This window comes from Ovis canadensis, chromosome 8 (genome assembly GCF_042477335.2).
Source record: "Ovis canadensis isolate MfBH-ARS-UI-01 breed Bighorn chromosome 8, ARS-UI_OviCan_v2, whole genome shotgun sequence".
Lineage (NCBI taxonomy): Eukaryota > Metazoa > Chordata > Mammalia > Artiodactyla > Bovidae > Ovis > Ovis canadensis.
In genome coordinates, this window is record NC_091252.1 from 36,782,750 (window position 1) to 36,803,134 (window position 20,385).

Genomic DNA, 20,385 nt, shown 5'->3' on the forward strand with positions numbered 1-20,385 from the left:
TTCATTTTTCATAACTGGGCTTCAGGCACTGGCTGGACCTAGCACCAGTGCTGTGTGTGGTTCAGACCTCAAGTATTTACATCTCTAAAATGCCATCCCAGCTGTGACCTTTTCCCTGCTTCGGGGAGTGTTTGTGCTTCAGAAAGGGTTGAGTGTGGCCCTGATCTCTCTCCAGCCTCCCCAGGCATCCCTGGTCCCTCTGTCCTGGCTGTCCCCATCAGACAGCCCTGCCTGCACTGCCCGCAGGGGGTCAGGACCCAGGGTCCCACAGAGAGGAGAGCCGTATCGTAAAAGATTTGAAAATGCTGAGACACTGGAGAGACAGATACTGTGGCCCAACTGCCACTGCTGCCAGTGAGGCCCTCCTCTGTCTCTGAATGTCCTGCTTCCAGCTGTTCCGTGGGGAAAGCTAAGGAAAGCCTTCCCCAGACTCTCAGGGGAGTAGCTTCCCCATCGAGGACACAGAAGTATACCTCAGGTTGATTCTTGTGGGTATTTCCAGTCTTGCAAGGATCGAGAGTTCCCTGCCGTGAGTCTTCTGTCCTGAAATCAGCCCATTTTTCACGTGACTCTGCCACATCTTATCCATTTGCCTCACTATTACTGTTGACTAGAAAAGGGCGTTTGGTTGTGAAGCTGCCAGTTTTTGCTTTTCCCCAGAGAAGCCGATGCAGCTGTGCAGTCAGTGTGCAGTTGAGCTTTGCATACCTTTCCAGCTGTCCCCAGCTCAGTTACTGGTGTTTGGTTTCCAGGTTCTTAGTTTAGTTCCCTTTCCCATTCTTTCACTTTCCTCGTGATACCCACCCAGGTAGAGCAGGGAGCAGCTGAAGAGATGGTGAATGAGAGCCCCAGGAATCGTGCCACATCAGCGCCCAGGCCAGTGTGTTCTTCCTGTCACTCTGCAGAGTCTGGGCTGTCAAGAGCCTTGCTGGCACTTACGTCTGAGAGCTCTTCTCTTCTCCACACCCACCTCAGTTGGTTTCTCAGGCAAAGTGCTTACATTGTTGAAATTGTTGTCAGTTTCCCCTTCCTCCTCCTGCTATCCTATTTGTGTGTCTCAAGAGAAAATAATTTGCTTTTTGCAGAAGACCGCCAGTGGCTTTTTTCCTTTTCTGGTACTTAGCTCACACGCCTGAAATCTTACAAGTCCTGCTGTGGTATAACCTGGGCATACAGGTGTTGCTTCATTGATTGGCATATGAGGAAATGTGGGCAAATCTGTGTTTAACGTACACCTAGCCAACCAGACCGGGTTCTGTGGCATCAGCGGAGGGAACGTACATTCCACCAGACTCGTGCTAGACCAAAGTAGCCTGTGCCCAGAGTAGCGGATAGATTCCATCCTTCGTGTCAGCTTCCGTCAACCACTCAAGGGCTATGTGAAAAAGGACTCTGAGGCCACCCATGTGATGGTTGATATCCATCACTCTCATAGGAAGGGGGCGTGGAAGTCCTGGGATAATTCTTTCTTTAGTGATTTCTGCCCATTGTTTCATGCTCTTACGGCACATGTGAGAGCACCCGCAAGACTAAGGAAACTTTAAGTAAATCAGGTTTTACTTATATAGTAGAAGCAGAGCCCGTCTATTTGCAGAAGGATTAGAAAATAGGGGTCTTCACAGCTCTAATGAATACCCTGACCACAGGTACAGGATCCTGCTGGTCAAAGCGCTGTGCATCAGTTTTTCTAGGCCTGGTGATGTGCGGAGGACAGTGGTCATGACATATGATTTACTGATCAGAGGACTCCTGGGGCCCCACTTTCGAATGGCATTATTCAGCATTTCCCAGTGCCACACAGGTCTTGAGCTAGTGTATTAGTGCTTTATATGTTCACGATGGATGCACAGCATGGGCCGTAAAAGCCACACTACAGAACTGTACATAATAAGGATGTTTTTATTGTAACCTGAATGCTAAGAACTTTTCTTCATGGCAAGGAGCCTGAAGGCACACTCAGTACAACTCATAGCATCTTCTGACCCCTTTCATCAGGAAATGGTTAGTCTGACCACCTCAAGTGGGAAGAAGACGGCCACAAGTTCTTATACAAATATTTTCATTGAAATGTAGCTTTGAATGACTTGAACCTGCGTTTCCTGATTTATTTCCTTTTCTTCATGTTTGTCAACGCAGTGAAGGGGATAAGCAAGATCCGAGCAGAAACATTTCTTATGCAAAATTGCAAGCATGTGAAGGGGTAAGGGAGCTGTCCCTTCTAGAAAAGAGAATTTTCTCCAAAACGATTCTGAATGAGTTTCGGGTTTCTGCATTTAATCATGTAACACATAACTTATTGAGTACCTGCTGTGTTTCAGGCACTGTTCTGGGCCCTGGGGATGCAATAATGAAAGAAAAACTGAAGAATAATCGCTGCTTCCAAGGAGCTTACTATTTGTTTCCTTCCATTTTTGTCATTGCTATATTGCCAGTGGCTGGCACATAGTGGGTGCTCAATAAAGAGCAATTGAATGAGCAGAAATTCTCTAACCCACTGTTCCTCTTTTATCCTTTCTGCCTCAAAGCCAACCCTTTGTTTCATAAAATTATATAAAAGCTGTTAAACATTTATTATAGTAGTAATACTTTTTTTAGTAGATTTTTTTCTTTTTGGATATTTGTGAGTTACATTTTATTTGGGGCAAAATGAAGACTGTGGCCCCGGAGGCAGCACCTTAGATAGTTCTGAGAGACTGGTCCCAGTAGATTCCTGAAAGATTTTTTTTCTTAGTTTGGTTAGATGTAAGGTTCTGTTTTCAATAGGTTTCTGATGTAGGGTTTTGTTTTGATGGAATTGAAAGAGTAGTTTGTAGTGAGAGTTCTCAGTGGTTTTAGATTATTTACTCTGTCACAGGAATGAACTTCTCGAGAAAAAACAGCACTTTATGTCAGTTTTTTAAATTGCGTTTTTCGCCCCAGCATACCTGTTCTCCTAAGGAAGGCATTCTGGATTGCAGTGTTAACCACATGCATATAAGGAAAACAGCTCTTATACTGTTTCAAAGATATAGCTATAAATTCTGTCTTCTTCATAAATCAGGATTTCTCAAGCTTCATGCATTCACATTTGGAGCCAGGTAATTCTTTGTTGTTAGAGGCTGTCCTGTTCGCCGTAGGAGGCTTTGCAGCACCCTTGGTCTCTCACCACTGGATTCCAGCAGTCCTCCTTGCCCTCAAGTTGTGCAGCCAGACATGTCCCTTGGTCATGGGCCCCAAAGTCACCCACAGCTGAGAACCACTGGCCTAAATGATATGATTCTGTGATTCAGGTCACACATCCTCCAACTATAGCAGATCAGTGGCATCCCTGAGAAAAGCACCTAGGACAAGCAGTGTGTTATTGGCCTTTGTAGAAGCTCAGGGCAACATTCCACCATGAAAGGGCTAATATGAAGTGAGCAAGATATTTACCAATCTTGTGAAATAACACCAACAACAAATGATGAAAATCCTTCAGCCAATCACGCCTTGGAGATACTTTGCATTTCCTATTGGAAACTTGTTAAAAATCGTATTCATTTACCATAAGTTAGAGAGCATGTTGGACAGAGTACACTGTAAGTTAATCTGGAATGATTTACACGTAAATGTGTTCCAGATTTGGTGAGCTCAGCTCGAGCAGCAGGCGGCTTGTTTCCAAACATTTCCATTCTCAGGAACTGACATTCAGTTTAATAAGTATTTACTGAAACATGTAATGTGAGAGGGCCTTAAACAGTCTGATATTGCTTCCATGACCCCAGCCGGCATGAAAGCAGTGCTCAGAAAAGTGCTCCCCCAGAGTCTGTGTCTGATGTGGCCTACCCATTTTGGTTTGCAAGATATAGAGAGATACTAGTTCTTTCCTTGCTCCTCACCGCCTCATGTCCCTTCTGGTCCTGTACCAGCTGTACTCTCCCCGGTGGATACATGTAATTACACGTGATGTCATGTGTTTCTTATTTGGTTCTTTGTTCCCAAATGGGCCACTTTTCAGAACTTTGGCAGGAACATCCATTGCATTTTCTACCTCCCCGCCGACAGCTGGACAGGGTATTACAGGGTATTGCAGTCCAAAGTGGGGTCATTTAACCAACTCACCTTCCATTTTTTAATCTTCTTCACTTCTCACACATGCCAGTAGATTCTAAAACACAGGGCACACTGCTGATAAAAGTTGCTGGAAGAAGGGTTGGCTTTGAGGCAGAAAGGATAAAAGAGGAACAGTGGGTTAGAGAATTTCTGCTCATTCAATTGCTCTTTATTGAGCACCCACTATGTGCCAGCCACTGGCAATATAGCAATGACAAAAATGGACAGGACCCTGCTTTCCTGGAACTCACAGTCTACTGGGCAGTGAGACAAGTGGGAAGGCTGTGTTTTCATATGGCACAATAGATGCTGTAAAGAGAGAAACCGAGATGCCATATGAACATTGAGGAAGAGCAGCACCCCAGCCTGGGGATGGCGGGGAATCAGAGAAGGCTTTGCAGAGGAAGTGGTGTCTTAACTGAGACATGAAGATTATATTGTGTATCATAGAGGGAGAGGGAGGGACTTACTTCCCTGGTGGTCCAGGGGTTAAGACTTCACCTTGCAATGCAGGGAGTGTGGGTTCAATCCCTGGTCAGGAAGCTAAGATCCCATACATCTCCATGGCCAAAAAAACAAAACATAAAACAGAAACAATTTGTAACAAATAAAGACTTTTTAAAAATGGTCCATATCAAAGAAAAAAACCAGAGAGGAGAGGACAAAGGGGTTCAAAGCCATGTTTCAAGGACAAACGGTGAGTGGGAAGAATAGAACCTTAAGCACTGAGAAGTCAGGCATGTTTGGATGGTAGCGTGAGAGACAGGGCTGAGAAATAAACGAAGAGGAGCCAGTGACGGACGAGCTTCAGGACTCTTACGAGAACACCTGGGTCTTGGCTGATGCTCTTTCCTGAGACCAGCACCGACACCATAGGGTTAGTTGGAAGGAGGATGGGGTGACAGTGACTCAAGTTTTAATTCACCACTAATTCTAGAACGTGGGAATGAGCTTTTAAGTGTTTCTGAAAGATGTCAACAGCTAATGGAAATTTTAAAAGTTAATTAGCCTGTTTAAATGATTTTCTGACTGTAGGCTATCTTGACATCCTGCGAATACACTCAGCCCTCTTAGTTTCTGCCAACTGCATTTTTTTCATCTAGTGATTATTTCTTAATTTTGATACTTATCTTATTGCTTAAAATTTACCAAATGTGTGTCTGTGAATGAGTAGCCATGAATGAAGAAGTACAGTGAGCTATTTAAGGGCTATATTCTGGCTTTTCCAACACGCCTGTATTCTCTTCAGATTTCCTTTGCTGTGATGGAGGGTTTTATTCTAATGTTTTATTCTAATACTGCACAGACTCATTTTTGAGAGCATACACTATTTTTTAAGGCGATTAGAGAAAACCAGGTTCTATTATAGGACAGTCTTTAGGCAGGCATCTGATATTAGGATTGTAAGGGTGCAGACCTCACATGAGGGAAGATACTGCATGGTGAACATCATGCTGTGTGTTGACCCCATCGCCCAGAGCCTATGAGGAATAAATGTGATGGTCAAGTTAAGGGCACTGAGATTGCTTCCGGCCGTCAACCCCAGCCTCTGCTTTCCGTGGCCCTCTAGACCTGAGATGCCACATGGCGAATTTTGTTGAAGATTCCTCTTTATAGTCAAGCAACCCAGCCACTAGGGGGCATCCAAGTTCACGTGCCTCTTTCTGTTTCTTTTCAACAGGAATTTAGATAATGGGCTGTGTGCAATGTAAGGATAAAGAAGCAACAAAACTGACGGAGGAGAGGGATGGCAGTCTGAACCAGAGCTCCGGGTACCGCTATGGTACAGACCCCACTCCTCAGCACTACCCCAGCTTCGGCGTGACCTCCATCCCGAACTACAACAACTTCCACGGGGCCGGGGGCCAAGGACTCACCGTCTTCGGGGGTGTGAACTCTTCGTCTCATACTGGGACCTTGCGAACGAGAGGAGGAACAGGTCAGGATGAAGCTGCTCTTAAATCTTTTAGCAGTTGAACATTTGTGCTCCTTTGACGTTTAAGTTTTTAATCACTCTCCAGCTCCCTGCTACCAGATGAAAGGCTCTTAAAATCACTAAAGCTTGATGGACAAATCTAGATACTGGCAACAGCGGCGCGGGGGTCCCCCAGCTGCTGCTCTGTGAGGATCCTGTGAGGGTTAACCAGGCACAACTTTCTGAGTCACTTGAGTCCAGTGGCTCTCAACCTTGGCTGGCTGGCTTGGAATAACTAGGCAGCTTTTTCAAAATACAGATACCTGAGCCCCGCCCCCACCCCCAATCCCAGATCTTTAGAATCAGAAGGTTCAGGACTGGATATGAGCGTGGATGTTTTGAGTTCTCCAGCTATGAAAGCACTCCTTCCCCACGACCCCTAGTTCAGAGTGTTTCCAGGGGAGTACCTGCCCTTTCAGCTTCCTAATTAACCTCCATCCTGCCTGGCACTTCCCAGCTGGTGGGCTCATTTGGCTATATTATTTTTTGGCAATTTGTCTTCACTGATTCTCTCTCTCTGATCCTCCCATTGTCTTGTATATGGCAGAGTTTATCGGCCCTCAAGTATTTTCATCTCTTTTGTACTTTAAAATTGAATCCTATGTATCCTTAAGGGATCGTCTCATTTTTTTTTTTAACTTTTCCTTCTTTTTTCCCTAGGCTGTATTTCACTGCTATGTGCATTTGCTGACTTAGCTAATACTTTGTAAAATATCTGGCGTGTGTTCTCAGACATATGTTTTCTGAAATATTTGTAAGATATCTCATGCATCCTTAATCTTCCAAAGCCTCTCCCAGTATGTGAACCATGGTAACTAGATATTTGACATAACTTGTTCCAAAACTGTCTTATTTATTATAAAAGTTTTTTAAATATATATAAAATACATCAATCCTTATGTTCTCAGTTCAGCTGGGAGCAGAGGTCCTATAAAATAGCCCGCTATACTTTTTACGTGGGGAATTGGCACTACCAAGGCCTCTCTTCCCTCTGCACCCAACAGGGTAGTATAGTTATATCCAGGGGACCTGACCCAGAGCTTTGGGCAACTAGCTACTTCTGTGCTGCCAACACTTCACACTCTTTTCAGTAGAAAAAAATATTTATGTTCATCCTTATGGTGAATGTAGCATTCCCTTGAGAGCAGGCCTTACATGGGTGCCTGGAGGCTGAGTACACTGCCTTATCCTTCCAGTCTTCCTGGAAGGCACCTGGAGTGGAGGGCTGAAGGAAAGAAATCATTAGGCAGTCTAGGGACGTCTGTCTCTGGAGGATGCAGGGGGGAACGAACCAGAGGTGCACCCAGCACACACACCCCGTGCCTGCTGGGAGAAGGCGAGCTCTCTGCAGTCTTTCCCCGGGCCTGATGTGGCTCCTCATGGGGGTAAATGTGTGTCAGGTAAAGGGTGTCTTGTCAGTGCCGCAGAGCTCTGCCCATCTGAACTGTAACGTTGCTACTTGTTGCCCTTGGTTGTGGCCGTAATATAATATTAATATATGTCTCTTCCTGAAGACTCATTCCAAGTGTGCAGAGAGAAGTCCTTCAGCCCTGGGTTTTAGTCAGCTCAAATAATGCTTCCTTTCACAAAGACTGAGGCATAAACTCAGCTCTTAACTCTGGTTTCACGCGTTAATTACAACACTGCCTGATGTTATCAGTGCCGATTAGATGTAAATTTTGGGAATGAGGCTTTAGTGAAGATTTAATTTCTTGGAATTAATTTCCCCTGGTGTAATAATCTCCCCCATTTTGATTTTGTTTTTTGTCAGGAGTGACCCTGTTTGTGGCCCTTTATGACTATGAAGCACGGACGGAAGATGATCTGAGTTTTCACAAAGGAGAAAAATTTCAAATATTGAACAGCTCGTAAGTTTGGAGCGGGAGAATAAAGCAGGCGTGCCTCTCAGGCCGGGAAGTGATTCTAGTGTTAGCAGTCTGCACCTTTTTCCATATCTCTGAAATGCTAAGAGAGCACTTGCTCATCAATTCACTAATTCTTAGCAATTTAGCTTGAGGAAAGAGTCGATGAACCAGTGTGGTATTCTGTGGTGCTGTGTGTCCAGGGAGCTTTTTGGGAGCGTAGAAGCAGAGTCAATGGTTTTGGTTTAAAGGCTGTCTCCCTCTACAAATCTACAGTTTCAGATGATTGGCATGGGGCTTGCCTGCCCATATTACCCTCTCTCTGCCCTGAGATTTTCTTCAGACTTCACGTGTCACCCTGGCCTCATGTAAGGCTGGCAACACATTCCATTTTCAAAACTGCTAAATATTCTAATTGGTGAAGCCTGTAGAGGCATTTTGCCATAATGAAAATTTGCAGTTGACTAAAACCTTTGTAAGGTGGAAGGAGAACCGATTTGGCCCGCTTGAGAATGACGACAGTGCGTGCCTTTTCAGTGTGGCCTGTAGGAACAGCCCGCTATGCAGGCAGCGGGGAAATGGCAAGGGCGAGAATCACTCATTTTTCAAATCCTCCATTTAATACTTCCTTTAGGGGCGTCCCTGGTGGCTCAGAGGTTAAAGCGTCTGCCCGCAATGCGGGAGACCTGGGTTCGATCCCTAGGTCGGGAAGTTCCCCTGGAGAAGGAAATGGCAACCCACTCTAGTACTCTTGCCTGGAGAATCCCAAGGACGGAGGAGCCTGGTGGGCTTCAGTTCACGGACTCGCAAAGAGTTGGACACGACTGAGAGACTTCACTTTCACTTTAGGGAGAGTAAAATACGAGTCAGATTTCCCTTCAGTTTTTAAATATTATGTCTATTAGGTTCAGGCAAGGTGCACAGGTCAGGGCCCGCAAGAAAAATTCAGGCTCAGAAGGAAATGATGTCCCCTGTGTCTAAGTCAGGCTCCCTCCCCTACTCCTCAAGTTTCCCTCATGAGCGCCCCCTAGTGTCTGGGAAAAATAAGGGCGGAGAGCCCGTTAGGAAGGTCCAGTTAATCTGCCCTCTGCCTGCTGAGCAAACTGGATTGTGTGATGGTGGAAGGCCCGGACGCCTGGCACTTCTGCTCTCCCACAGCCCTGCTCACCCTGCACATCCCAGGAAAGAGGAGTAGTCCTTGGAGCAAGGAACTCCCCCAGGCCCTGAACATTGCCTCCTTGTAAAGCCCTCCCCTCCCCTCAAACGCCCCCAACTCAGGACCACCTTTCAAGGGCAGGAATGGAATTCCTCCCATATTAGGCCGGTGACTCTTCCAGACATCAGAAGGCACTGTGTCTCTAGTTACAGGACTTTTTTTTTGTCACCACTAACAGGGGGGTGGATGGGATTTTTTTTTTAACTTTTTATTTAAGTTACATAGGGTCAAGCGCACAGATCAAAAGTGTGCCTGGTGGTGCTTGCACAATAACGCCGCTCAACTGGAAGATAGTTCAGGTGGTACCTTGTATGTCATACGTATTTTACCACAGTTTTTTAAAGGTGTACCTTTCGCAGAATTGTCACAAACCAAACACGCCTATGTAACGTGTACTGGGATCAAGAAGAACGTTACCTGCCCACCCCGTCCCCCAGCCCTCCTCCTGTAGCCACGGGAACTTTTCTCTGGTGAACAGCTGCTATTTGTCGAGGGCTCTTAGGTGCCAGCCGTGTGCTAAGCTGCAGGCGTTCTCATTTGCCCTTCACAGCAACTGAGGCACATCTCGTAGCCATCTTTTGCCATAGGAGGAGCCAGAGGCGCAGGTTAGAGAGCAGCCCAGGTAGGTGGAGCTAGCAGGTGGCAGGGCCAAGGGTGAGATGTGGGGATGGCATACTGAGTGCAGCGTCAGGTTCGGGGCTGGAAAGGCCCAAGTCAGGAAACTGAACCATTGGAGTTACATACAGGTTGGAGGGGAAGTGGGGGAGGGGGCATTTGGCTTTGATCTCTTCTGATTTCTGATTCCTTGTTGTTAATTCGATGCTCAGATGAATGCTTCTTGTCAGAGGCTGCTAATTTCAAATTCTGAAATACCACCCTCCTTCCCCTCCCTATTTTATTCAGTATTTCCTAAATGCCAGGATTGGGTAGAACTTTTCAATTCATTTGTAACTTCTAAAAGGTAAGAATTCAGAAATATAGGAAGTACCTTAAGTGACTCTCTTAGGTTTTCCCCACACTGCACATGGGTCTACACATCCGGTTTGCAGGGCACTTGGAAAGCCAGTCGTTGCCAAAATCTAATTTGTGACTTCCTCCTTTGTTAAGCTTGGTCAGATCTGGAATGGCTTCTGATTGGAATTTTGGAGAAACACTCGAGGAAGATCCGATCTACCTCAATCTATATTTCGTGATTTGCATGCGTGGTCTTTAATGTTTACAGAAGGCATTTGAGGCTCTGACCCCATTCCCTTAGAAGACAATATTACAAAGGATTTTTTTCCCCTTTAATGTTCTTCCTTCTTGCCAGTGGAATTTCTCATCCTACGTGCCATTTAAATGCCCTTTTTCAAGGTTATGGAGCATTGAAAATAAAGTTTTTGTAACAAACACAATATGCTGAAGTCAAGGGTAATAACAGGGAAGGGAAGATGGTGACGGAAGAACAAAGCAGTAGTGCAGAACCAGATGGCGTGCATCTCCCTCCCCTTCCCCAGCCTCTCCTGGGGCCCTGGCTCCCATCCCTTGAAAGACAGGGAGGGACAGGGCTGTGTTCTCCCTGGGGCAGCTGCCACACCTCCCAGCGTGGGTCCTCCCACTCCTTTCCCTGTCCCGAGGCAGAATCTGAAGGCCTCCAGGCAGGCTTTCGTGTTTTAAGGTGCAGTGTAAACCGTGTGATGTGCTTGTGTGGCTGTGCCCCTGGCCCGAGCTGGTGGCACTGCCTCCCACCACGGGGAGGAGAGGCCCCTCCCTGACCGGTGTAGGTGCTCAGTGCAGGGTGTTAGGACATTACTAAACTTGATCTGTTTTTGAATATAGAATTCACCTGTTTTATTCCTATTTTTGCATTTCATGACTACTGCTGTACCACCAGAGACAGCAATTCTAAAATATAATCAATGTTTTACAGAGTGGAACAGTGCTCGTGGCCTAGGGTGCTGTCAATAGTTGTGTCCAACTCTTTGCAACCCCACGGACTGTAGCCCGCCAGGCTCTTCTGTCCATGGAATTTTCCAGGCAAGAATACTGGAGTGGGTTGCTGTTTCCTCCTCCAGGGGATCTTTCCCAACCCAGGGATCAAACCCACTTCTGCATTGGCAGGTGGATTCTTTGTCACTGACCAGCCTGGGAAGCCCCCATGGCCTACAGTAGTGACTCCTTTAAAGTTCTTTTCATTGTAATAAGAAGAAATCTGGTTTAGAGCCCATGTAAGCTTTTGACCAAACTGTTATGGATATGCTCTGTGAGAGTAAGATGGGTGGTGACCAAATTTAGAAAGAATCCAGCATTTATAATAATAATGCGCCAAAGCTCCATAGATCAAGGCTGACTTCTGTGTGCAAATGTCATTTCCTGGCCCCATCGGGGCTCCAAACTCCCAGCTCCTGGGACCACAAGCCCTCTGAGCAGCTCTGGAGAATGGGAAGAGGCTCTTTTAATGTGTTTAAACTAGAGCAAGAGGGGAAGCTGTGATGGAAATTTCTATTCTAAACCAGAGCCAAGGCTTAAATCATGTATTTGAATCAGAGCAAGATAACAGTTGAAGAAAAATCTCACCAATTCTTAAATTAATGAAATAACTGGACTGTAAGAACTGTTTAAAGAAATGCAATTTTAATAATACTAATTACTCATGGTAACTCAAAGAAAGAAAAAGTAACCCAGTAAAGATCCTGTTTTCCTAAATCAAGCTGAATAATTTGTATGGAGTATGTTATTTACTTGTAAGTGAATTGGGCTTCCAGTGTATTAAAACGTGATTCATTCATCTGCTCAGAAGGGTCCTTTTGCTATCTTGAGTCTACACCAGCCTGTCTGGGCACAACATGTGAGTTACTACATTGTGTCCTTGTCATCTCCTGTGGTGGGGAAAGTGACCCTAGATGGCCTCGAAAAGAGAAAAGGATTTTATCTTTCTCAGCTTCTCGAGTAACTGAAAACCTTTGTGAGATTAATAGAGTCGTTCAAGAGAAAATCGTGAATTCCTAATACATGACTTTAGAATGATCTGATAGTTGGATTGTAATCAGTGCTAAACTATTTAGGTGCCAAAACCAAAATGAGATAGTTAATGCTCGATTTGAAATGGAAAGAACTTGATCACCTGGGTAAGGCTGGGCTTGTCACAACTTGGAGCAAAGTATATTGGTTTCCTGTCCCAGATGACATTTCCATGTACCTGAAAATTGATAGTATCGACTTTTTTTTTTTCTAAATTCAAATCAATTAGAACTAACTCAATGAAGGTTATTTTACAGTAAAAAATAAATAAGCCTCTGCTGCAAGTACTTAATATTTTCCTTACTGTTTGGGAGATATCCCAGGTGTGTGTGTGGTGGGAAGCACAGAGAAAGAGAAGAAAGCCTGGAAGTGATATGTACTGTTATTTTCTATAATGAAATGTCTCCATCTAGTGGAAGTTCAGAGCGGTAAATGTCACCGCATTAAAATGATAATGGCTCCAAAGCAGTCCTTAAACACGTGCAGTGTGCAAAGAAAAAAATAAACTTCCACATATGTTCTTAGAGGATGTCCTTACAACTGCAGGCATTTCCCTTGACAGATGTAGAAATGAAACCAATACAAACTGTTACAATGTTAACATTTGTAATGTCATAATTTGAACCTGAAAGGCAGAGGGACAAGCTCAGGGAGCTGCGTAGGGTAGATTCCACACAGCCAGCACCAGTCTGGTTCTTAAGTTGGGTGGTGGGTTCACAGGGGTTCACGGGTTCACAGGTGTACCTGTAGTCTTTGGGATGCATAAGTTACTCCTTGAACTAAATTTAAAATTATTAATAAAGGAATTTCTGGGTGCAACTATCTCCCTCTTTTGATTGCTTGTTTAAATTTAATAGAGTAATGAAAGACTGAAACACTAATTCGAACATCAGTTTTTTAAAGGCTTTGCCAGCACCCTGTTTGCTTGTGAGCCTTTCTGTGTGGCTTGTGCCACCTGACACTTCCCACAGCTGCACCTGTAGCACCGATGGGCTTGTCACCGTCTGTCTGTCGTGTGAAATCCTGTCTGGAGTGGCTGCTCATCATCACCTTGCTCAGGGTCAGGCTTTAGAGGTTGGGTCACAGAGTGAGGCTTGCGTTTAACATGGAGGCTGGTCGTCCTCCACCTAATTGCATCCATCTGGGGAGGATCCTGACCAGGGTCCGGAGCCAACATTTCTCTTCCCTGTCGGAGGGCTTTGACACACAGGTCAGTGAAAAAGTTATTTCAAACAAACAAAAAAAACAGCCTGGAATTGCCCTTGCTTCCTCCAAGGACCAAAAAAGGCAAGAGAGAAGGTGCTAGGCATCTGGTGATCAAAAGTCTGGGAGGCCTCCATCTGCTCAGGGGCAGTTGGGTCCTCCCTTGCTCCTCCTGCTCTTGACCACAGTCTCGTGGAGGCCTCTGTGACACCGTCCGTGTCAGAGCTACAGCCCCACATACACACTGACCTTTGTTGATGGAGGCGGAGGCGCACACTCTGCTCCGCCCGTGCTCTCTGTCACGTGCAGCTGTGTGAGTCTGATCGTATGAACTCTGACCTTTCCATCTATTCATTTGCCTCAAGCTGAGTCATGTTTCACGTCCCCCTTTCCGTCCGTCTGCCCACAGCACGGAGCGCCCGACAGATGAGGCCATGCTGTGGCTGAGACACCGGGCTGAAGTGCTGAGACTAAGACTCTCAGCCTCTTAGCGAGGTCTTTTCCTCCCCCTGCACTTGCGCCCACACAGCTGCACCCACCCTTCCTCCCCTGCCCCCCAGACTCGGGCCAGTGCTGTCAATACCTGATGAAATAACCTCAGAGTGAAAATGTATGAGCAAATTATAACCCACTGTAAGCTTTATTCTTCTACCCATTTTCTTGAAAGCAAACAAGGCAGATATTCAGAGGGCCTGCATCCTTTATTGGGCCTCCTGACAGGCCGCCTTTCTGAAATCATATATAACTATGAAGGGCTTCCCAGGTGATACACTGGTAAAGAATTCACCTGCCAATTCAGGAGACTCAAGAGATACAGGTTCGAGCCCTGGGTCAGGAAGATCCCCTGAAGTAGAAAATGGCAAGCCACTCCAGTACTCTTGCCTGGAGAATCCCATGGACAGAGGAGCCTGGCGGGCTACAGCCCATAGGGTCACAAAGAGTCAGACATCACTGAGCGACTAAACACACAGACACACACATGCAACTACAGTGTCTGCCTGCTGTCTGTCTGTCCCCTTCTCCCTTTTTCCTTTCTTTCTTTCAAATCATTTACTAGCTGACAAAATAACGTTAAAGCCAGTGGCCTGCATAGAGGTACCAGGATGCTGGGGATGAAGTAGAGACTGTTAGCCAAATTAGCACAATCAGTGCATCCTGTATTTTCTCCCAGCTTCATTGAGATATAATTGGAAATATGACATTGTATAAGTTTAAGGTGTGCAATGTGATGGGTTGACAGATGTATATTGTGAAATGTTTACTACAAGAAGGTTGGTTAACACATCCCTCACTTCACATAATTACGATTTTGTTGTTGGTACAGTGTTTTCCTTAAGTAGGCAGTGATTGAGTTCCCTTCCCCTCCAAGTTGGAGACACTTACCAAGCCAAAGGGACTTCCTGGGCGGTGCTAGTGGCAAAAAAAAAAAAAAAAACCCTGCCTGCCAGCGCAGGAGACATAGATCCCCTGGAGTAGGAAATGGCAACCCACTCCAGCATTCTTGCCTGGAGAGTCCCATGGAGCCTGGTAGGCTACAGTCCATAGGGTTGCAAAGAGTCGGACACAACTGATATAACTTAGCATGCACCAAGCCAAATGCCCTCTTCCCCATCAGTGCTCCCTCGTGAAGGGTCATACATTCTGAATTCATAAACAAAGCGAGAGGTGACAGACAAAGCCGGACTCCTCTCCCAGCTAATGTGGATTGCACGCATTTGATCCTCGCAGAAAGCTGTGTGGGAGTTGTTTGGAAAAATCAGGTAGTAGAATGACTAGAAGGTGGTCATGTGCTCCCACTACACCGAGTCTGTGACTGCAGAACACTGAACTCGTGGACATATTCACTTCCTTTTCTCTTTTTTTTTTCCTCCAGGGAAGGAGATTGGTGGGAAGCGCGCTCCTTGACAACTGGAGAGACGGGTTACATTCCCAGCAATTATGTGGCTCCAGTTGACTCCATCCAGGCAGAAGAGTACGTTTTGCTGTTTTCTCTTAACTACTTGCTTTTCCAAGTTAGTTGCCCTGATAAATTCATTAACCTTGTGCAAGAGGAAGAAGCAGTTCCCTGGAGCCATTAAGCGGGGAGCGGATGTGGCGGTGCTGTGACCTTCGGGCCCTATGCCGTGGTTTTTGCCCCATTGCGTAATGCTTGTACCCTGATTAACTTAATGTTTTTCTTAAAGCCTGCTCACGTTTTAAAAACATTTATTTCGAGAAGAAACTTTATAGTAGCACCTCAAATGAAAACCCAGTATTACTTGCCATATATAGAAATAACCGTAAGAACGTGATGAAATTCTAGAGCCTGCATTACTGGCCACTCCAGGATCTAAGCCTGCAGTCTGCTGAAGAAAAGAGGGGAGGGGAAGGAAGAAAGGAGGGATGGAGACAGAGAGAAAGGGAGGTGTAAGTAATTGTTCAAGATCAATTGGAGATTTTTCTCCTCAGCGTACACGGGTGTTAAAGGGGTGCTGGGAAGGCATACCGTTCACACCCCAGGTAGGAATAACTCACGTGCAGTGTGTCCTGCCACTCAGCAAGCCCCGTGGTCATGCGCTTCAAATGGCCCTTTGCTTTGACATGGAGTCTCAGGTGGCTTCTTTCTTAGCAAATCGTGACTAGCAGTTAGTGCAAGGGGTTCACTGATAGCGGTTTCAGAAGATGGTCAATGGGCTGAGGGAATATCCCAGAAGGAGTGACCCTAGTTCCTCCCCCTGGCCTGTGGGGGATTCATGGGCATTTCCAAAGCTGAGAGCTGTGAGGATGGCTCGTGTGGCGGCCCTCCCCTCTGAACTGAGGGCGAGGGAGGTGGATCAGGATCTCCCGAACGCGGGAGCCGGGCCTTGCCCCACCGCCCACCACACTGCCCCGATACCTAGGGGACCCGCCTCTGCTGCCGGAGGCAGTTCTGACTTTCCAGCAAGGTTGCTGAGAAGAGTCGGCCCCGGAGTCCACGCTTTGGCTCTGATGTTTAACATGCCTGGCGCTTATGTCAGCACTGCAGGGACAGCTAGACTCCCCTGTGGGATGTCTTGCTTGTCTTTAATTCCCCTGTATCTCCTCTAGGAAGATCTGTTCTGTTTTCCACTGTCGAAGACTCAGTGACTCTGAGCTCCTTTTTGCTCTGTGAGTGAGTGTGTTTCATCATCAGTGAATAAAGGAATCTGCCCTGAATCATTATTTTAGGGCAGGTTTGCAAACATCTCTGTGTTCTTTCAGAATAAAAGATGCCACCAAAATATACCATTACTTTGACTGAACTGGGAACCTACCCAATATACGTTTAAGTTATGTTTGTAACAGTTCTTTAAAGAAGAAAATAACATTTAAAAAATAATACCCATGGTTTCACATGTGCGGTTTATTACCATTATCTTAAAATACGATTGCCTTAGTACACTCTATTGTTCTAATGGTTCCCTTTTCACCATTGTTCATGTTTACACTGCATTTTAATTGGGTTATTGATACAAATCTGGAAAATCATTTCCCACAAATCATTGGTGTAGTTCCTTTTATAGCCCCTAGCACAAGGTTAGGATTGTTGCAGTCTTGTGCCTTTAAAAGTCACAAAGGAGCTGGCATGCAGTGTGTCTTTTCTTATCTTCAGGGAAGCTCGCTCATTCACAAAAGAACTTGACAGTGAACACATAATAGCTGTGTTCATGTATAATGAATTGAAACTTCATTTTAGAAACTGGATCCTTTCACAGTCAAACATTCTAAAAATTGTCCCTGTGCACAGATTCCAATGGAGTGCCACCAAGTTCTCCCTGGGGGCTCTAGAAGCACCTGCTGCTCACCCAGCATCTAGTGCGGAAACATTACCCAATTGTCAGGCTGGGCTTACGGCTGGAGAGTATGGGGGGAGGTGCAAGATGAAGAAGGCAGGCCAGGAGGCGACTTGATGCAACGCTTCCTGAAGTGGCACGGGAGTGATATTACAGGGAGAGGAGGAACACGTCTGTGACGCCGAGCCGTTTTTAAGGCTGAGCTGGTTGACTGTGCACAGTAACGTGGGCCTGCCGCTGTGCCAGAGGTCACGTGTGGCAGGTCGCAGCACCACCACTCAGCAGATGCCTCTTACCAGGTCCTTCCTGCTGCTGAGCAGGAAGACAAGAGTCACAGGCATCCAGGGACAGCAGTCGTCTCAAATTAGGGATAGTCTTGACCTCTTTCTTTCAGAGTTCCTATAGGTAGGAAGCTACTGAAAATACTGTTTAGCCATTCCAATGGGCTTTTTTTTTTAATGCTTGATTAATGATCTTTATGTACACTAAGACTGTATTTTGTTATTTGCCAAGGGTTGTAATAATGCTCAAAAATCCAGGGTCTTGTAGAAGCTCATGGGCAGGGTGTCCTGCAGCTGCCATTTCAAAACAAGGTCTGGGGTTTTTCCTTTTTGTTCATGCAGGCGATACTTGCAACACAAACCCACCGGTTTCCCATCATCTCTGGAAGGAAGGAAAATAACCTGCAATTCAAATCTGATTGTTTTTCAGGCGTGAAAGGGGTGGATTAGGGATGGAATCAGGAATAGATTGAAAGGGAGCTAGATGAAGCTAGGAAAAACACACGGGGGAGGCTAAGGAGGGACTTGGAGGTGACGAGGAAGCACGGGCACTGTTCCACTTCGGCAAATGATCGGTAGACAATGTCTCCTTCCCTTGATCTCGCTTACAGGTGGTACTTTGGAAAACTCGGCCGGAAAGATGCTGAGCGACAGCTTTTGTCCTTTGGAAACCCACGGGGTACCTTTCTTATCCGTGAGAGTGAAACCACCAAAGGTAAGATAACGAGTTGAAGGCGTTGGCTTGTCATTCAAATCTGTGGATTAGTCAGAGGGGATGAAAGGCTTATCTCTAATGTACAAGGATTTTTAAATGGCACATATCCTCTCTGCCTCGCTAGCAGAGTCCTATTTTCAGTTTCCCCTCCAGGCTCTAGAACTGCAGACAGTTCGGAAAGGACTACAGAGGCTGGAAACCAAGGCCTTCCTCCCGAAACAGGGGCTGGGCTGCTTCTCCCCTCCAGGCACACAGGATCACAGGGCGTTCAGAAGTCCTTTAGAATTAGGATATTCTGAAACTCTTAGTTCCTCAGGCGCCCATCACACAGGTTGTTTTGTTTTGTTTTGTTTTTTCATTTCTTTTTTTCCCACAATCGAGGACTTCTCTTCCTCCATTTGCTTCTCATTATTTAACAACTCATTAGAGGAGCTAGGCCAAGGAAACAGCAGTGGCCTTCTAGCTTGAACAACCAGACTACTGGTTATCTGCTCCTGTGAAAAGTGTTGTGAAGCAAGAATTGGAAGCTCCGTTCTAGAGAAACAGCCCTTAGATTTCTTTCAGTACACACCACCCCTGACTTGGTGATGCTCCGTGGATAACCCAGACTAGGACAGCAGTCTCGGCCGTGAGCATCTGTGCTTCCTTTATCTTGCCCTGGGGGAGCTGGGTCTACGCCGAGTTCACCAGTACAAGTATACTGAATAGACTTCTCATAGAAAAAAAAAAATCCAGGGAGCTTTCATTCTCAACGGTAGAATCATTTTATTACTAATGTCTTCTGACATTAGCAGGAAAAAATTATTTTCTTCCTATGTTGCTGAATGGATGTGTGTGTGTGGTGTGTATGTCTCCTCTTAATAATTATCAATCAGAATACTCTAAGTAAATGAGTCCCCCAAAAAGAAATTGGCATTCAAAATGATTGGAGCTGCTGATGCTTTGCACGTCTCCCAGGTGCCTATTCACTTTCTATCCGTGACTGGGATGATATGAAAGGAGACCATGTCAAACATTATAAAATTCGCAAACTTGACAACGGTGGATACTATATTACCACCCGGGCCCAATTTGAAACCCTTCAGCAGCTTGTACAACATTACTCAGGTAAGGTGAATTCTAACTGGCTACTAACCATTTGGATGCTGGAGGGAGGGAGTGAAGAAAGAGTGGGAAAAGGGAAAGTGGTACAGCAAATATATCGAAAGGCACTAGGAAAATAGTCTTCCTTGCTAGGCTCTCAAGATGAGGCTTGGCCGAATAGGTTCTCACTATTTTTACCTTCGCAGTTATTGTTAGTTCCATATGTTTGTCAAAATACAGACCATTCTCGTTCCCCAACTAGAAAGCAATAGGTTAAATTCTAAAAGCTGTTTGTTTTTTCGTCTTCGTCTTTAAATCCTTGGAAGTTATCGCTTCCTGCTCCCCTGCAGTATATATAGTTTGGAAGCTGTGAAAGGAAGAAGGTGCTGTCTCTGGGGAAACTCCATCCATGGGGCCTTCTAGAGGGGTGGGGGGTGTTCCTACCATCACTTCCCTCTCAGCAGGAAGGGCTGCGCACGCATACACTAGATGACTTTCGCCATCCATTTCTCATTTCTACTTGCCCACCAATGCTTCCGTTCACTAACTAGACTTAGATGTATATGACCCACAGCTCCTAGAGATGTTACAGCTATTGTATTAAATTAAACTTTTAAGTAGTAGATCAATCTCTGTCCTAACACCCAGACATCACCATCAGTCTGTTGTTCCTAGAAACATATAATTATTAGGTGTTTAGGTGTGTGATTTGTACATTTTATTAAAGAGGGTGATTGTACATGCAGTTGTTAAAATGATTGCTTTCTTTCCTAGATTAGCAAGTCAGCCCCACTATATCAATATATACACACCAGTGGATAGACATATGCATGTCCAGATAGAGGTCTATAACCCAATAGTTTTTATGTGACCCATATGTACATTTTTTGTTATTCTTTAGGATAATGACAAGACTCCAAAATACTACATGGCTTGACTTCCACTATTGCCCTATGCTCATTCATTTAAAAATATGTGTGTATAATTGTTTAGCACCAAAAAAGGCAGTTTCTTGAAAATGGCACTAAGAAATATCTGTCTATTGATCCTGGGCACTAAAAAGCAAATGAAAAAACATTAACAACACTTGCCAAGCTTGTTGATTAGGGGAGGGGGTCACTTTCATTGGTGTGGATTCTAATGAAATACTTAGGAGAAATGAAGCAAAATATCTCCCTGAGATTAAAG

The 20,385-nt window shown here is 45.4% G+C and overlaps 1 protein-coding gene across 6 annotated transcripts in view; it reads left to right on the top strand.

Annotated features, from left to right (window-relative positions):
- FYN (FYN proto-oncogene, Src family tyrosine kinase) overlaps positions 1-20,385 on the top strand; it is a 216,056-nt gene that overhangs the window by 156,684 nt on the left and 38,987 nt on the right. For all 6 annotated transcript variants that reach the window (XM_069598088.1, XM_069598092.1, XM_069598087.1 and 3 more), the window contains 5 exons: positions 5,753-6,010; positions 7,818-7,914; positions 15,201-15,299; positions 18,011-18,114; positions 19,072-19,221. In XM_069598088.1, coding sequence (XP_069454189.1) covers positions 5,764-6,010; positions 7,818-7,914; positions 15,201-15,299; positions 18,011-18,114; positions 19,072-19,221 — 697 coding nt within the window. In that variant the 5' untranslated portion in view covers positions 5,753-5,763. The remainder of the gene's footprint in view (positions 1-5,752; positions 6,011-7,817; positions 7,915-15,200; positions 15,300-18,010; positions 18,115-19,071; positions 19,222-20,385) is intronic.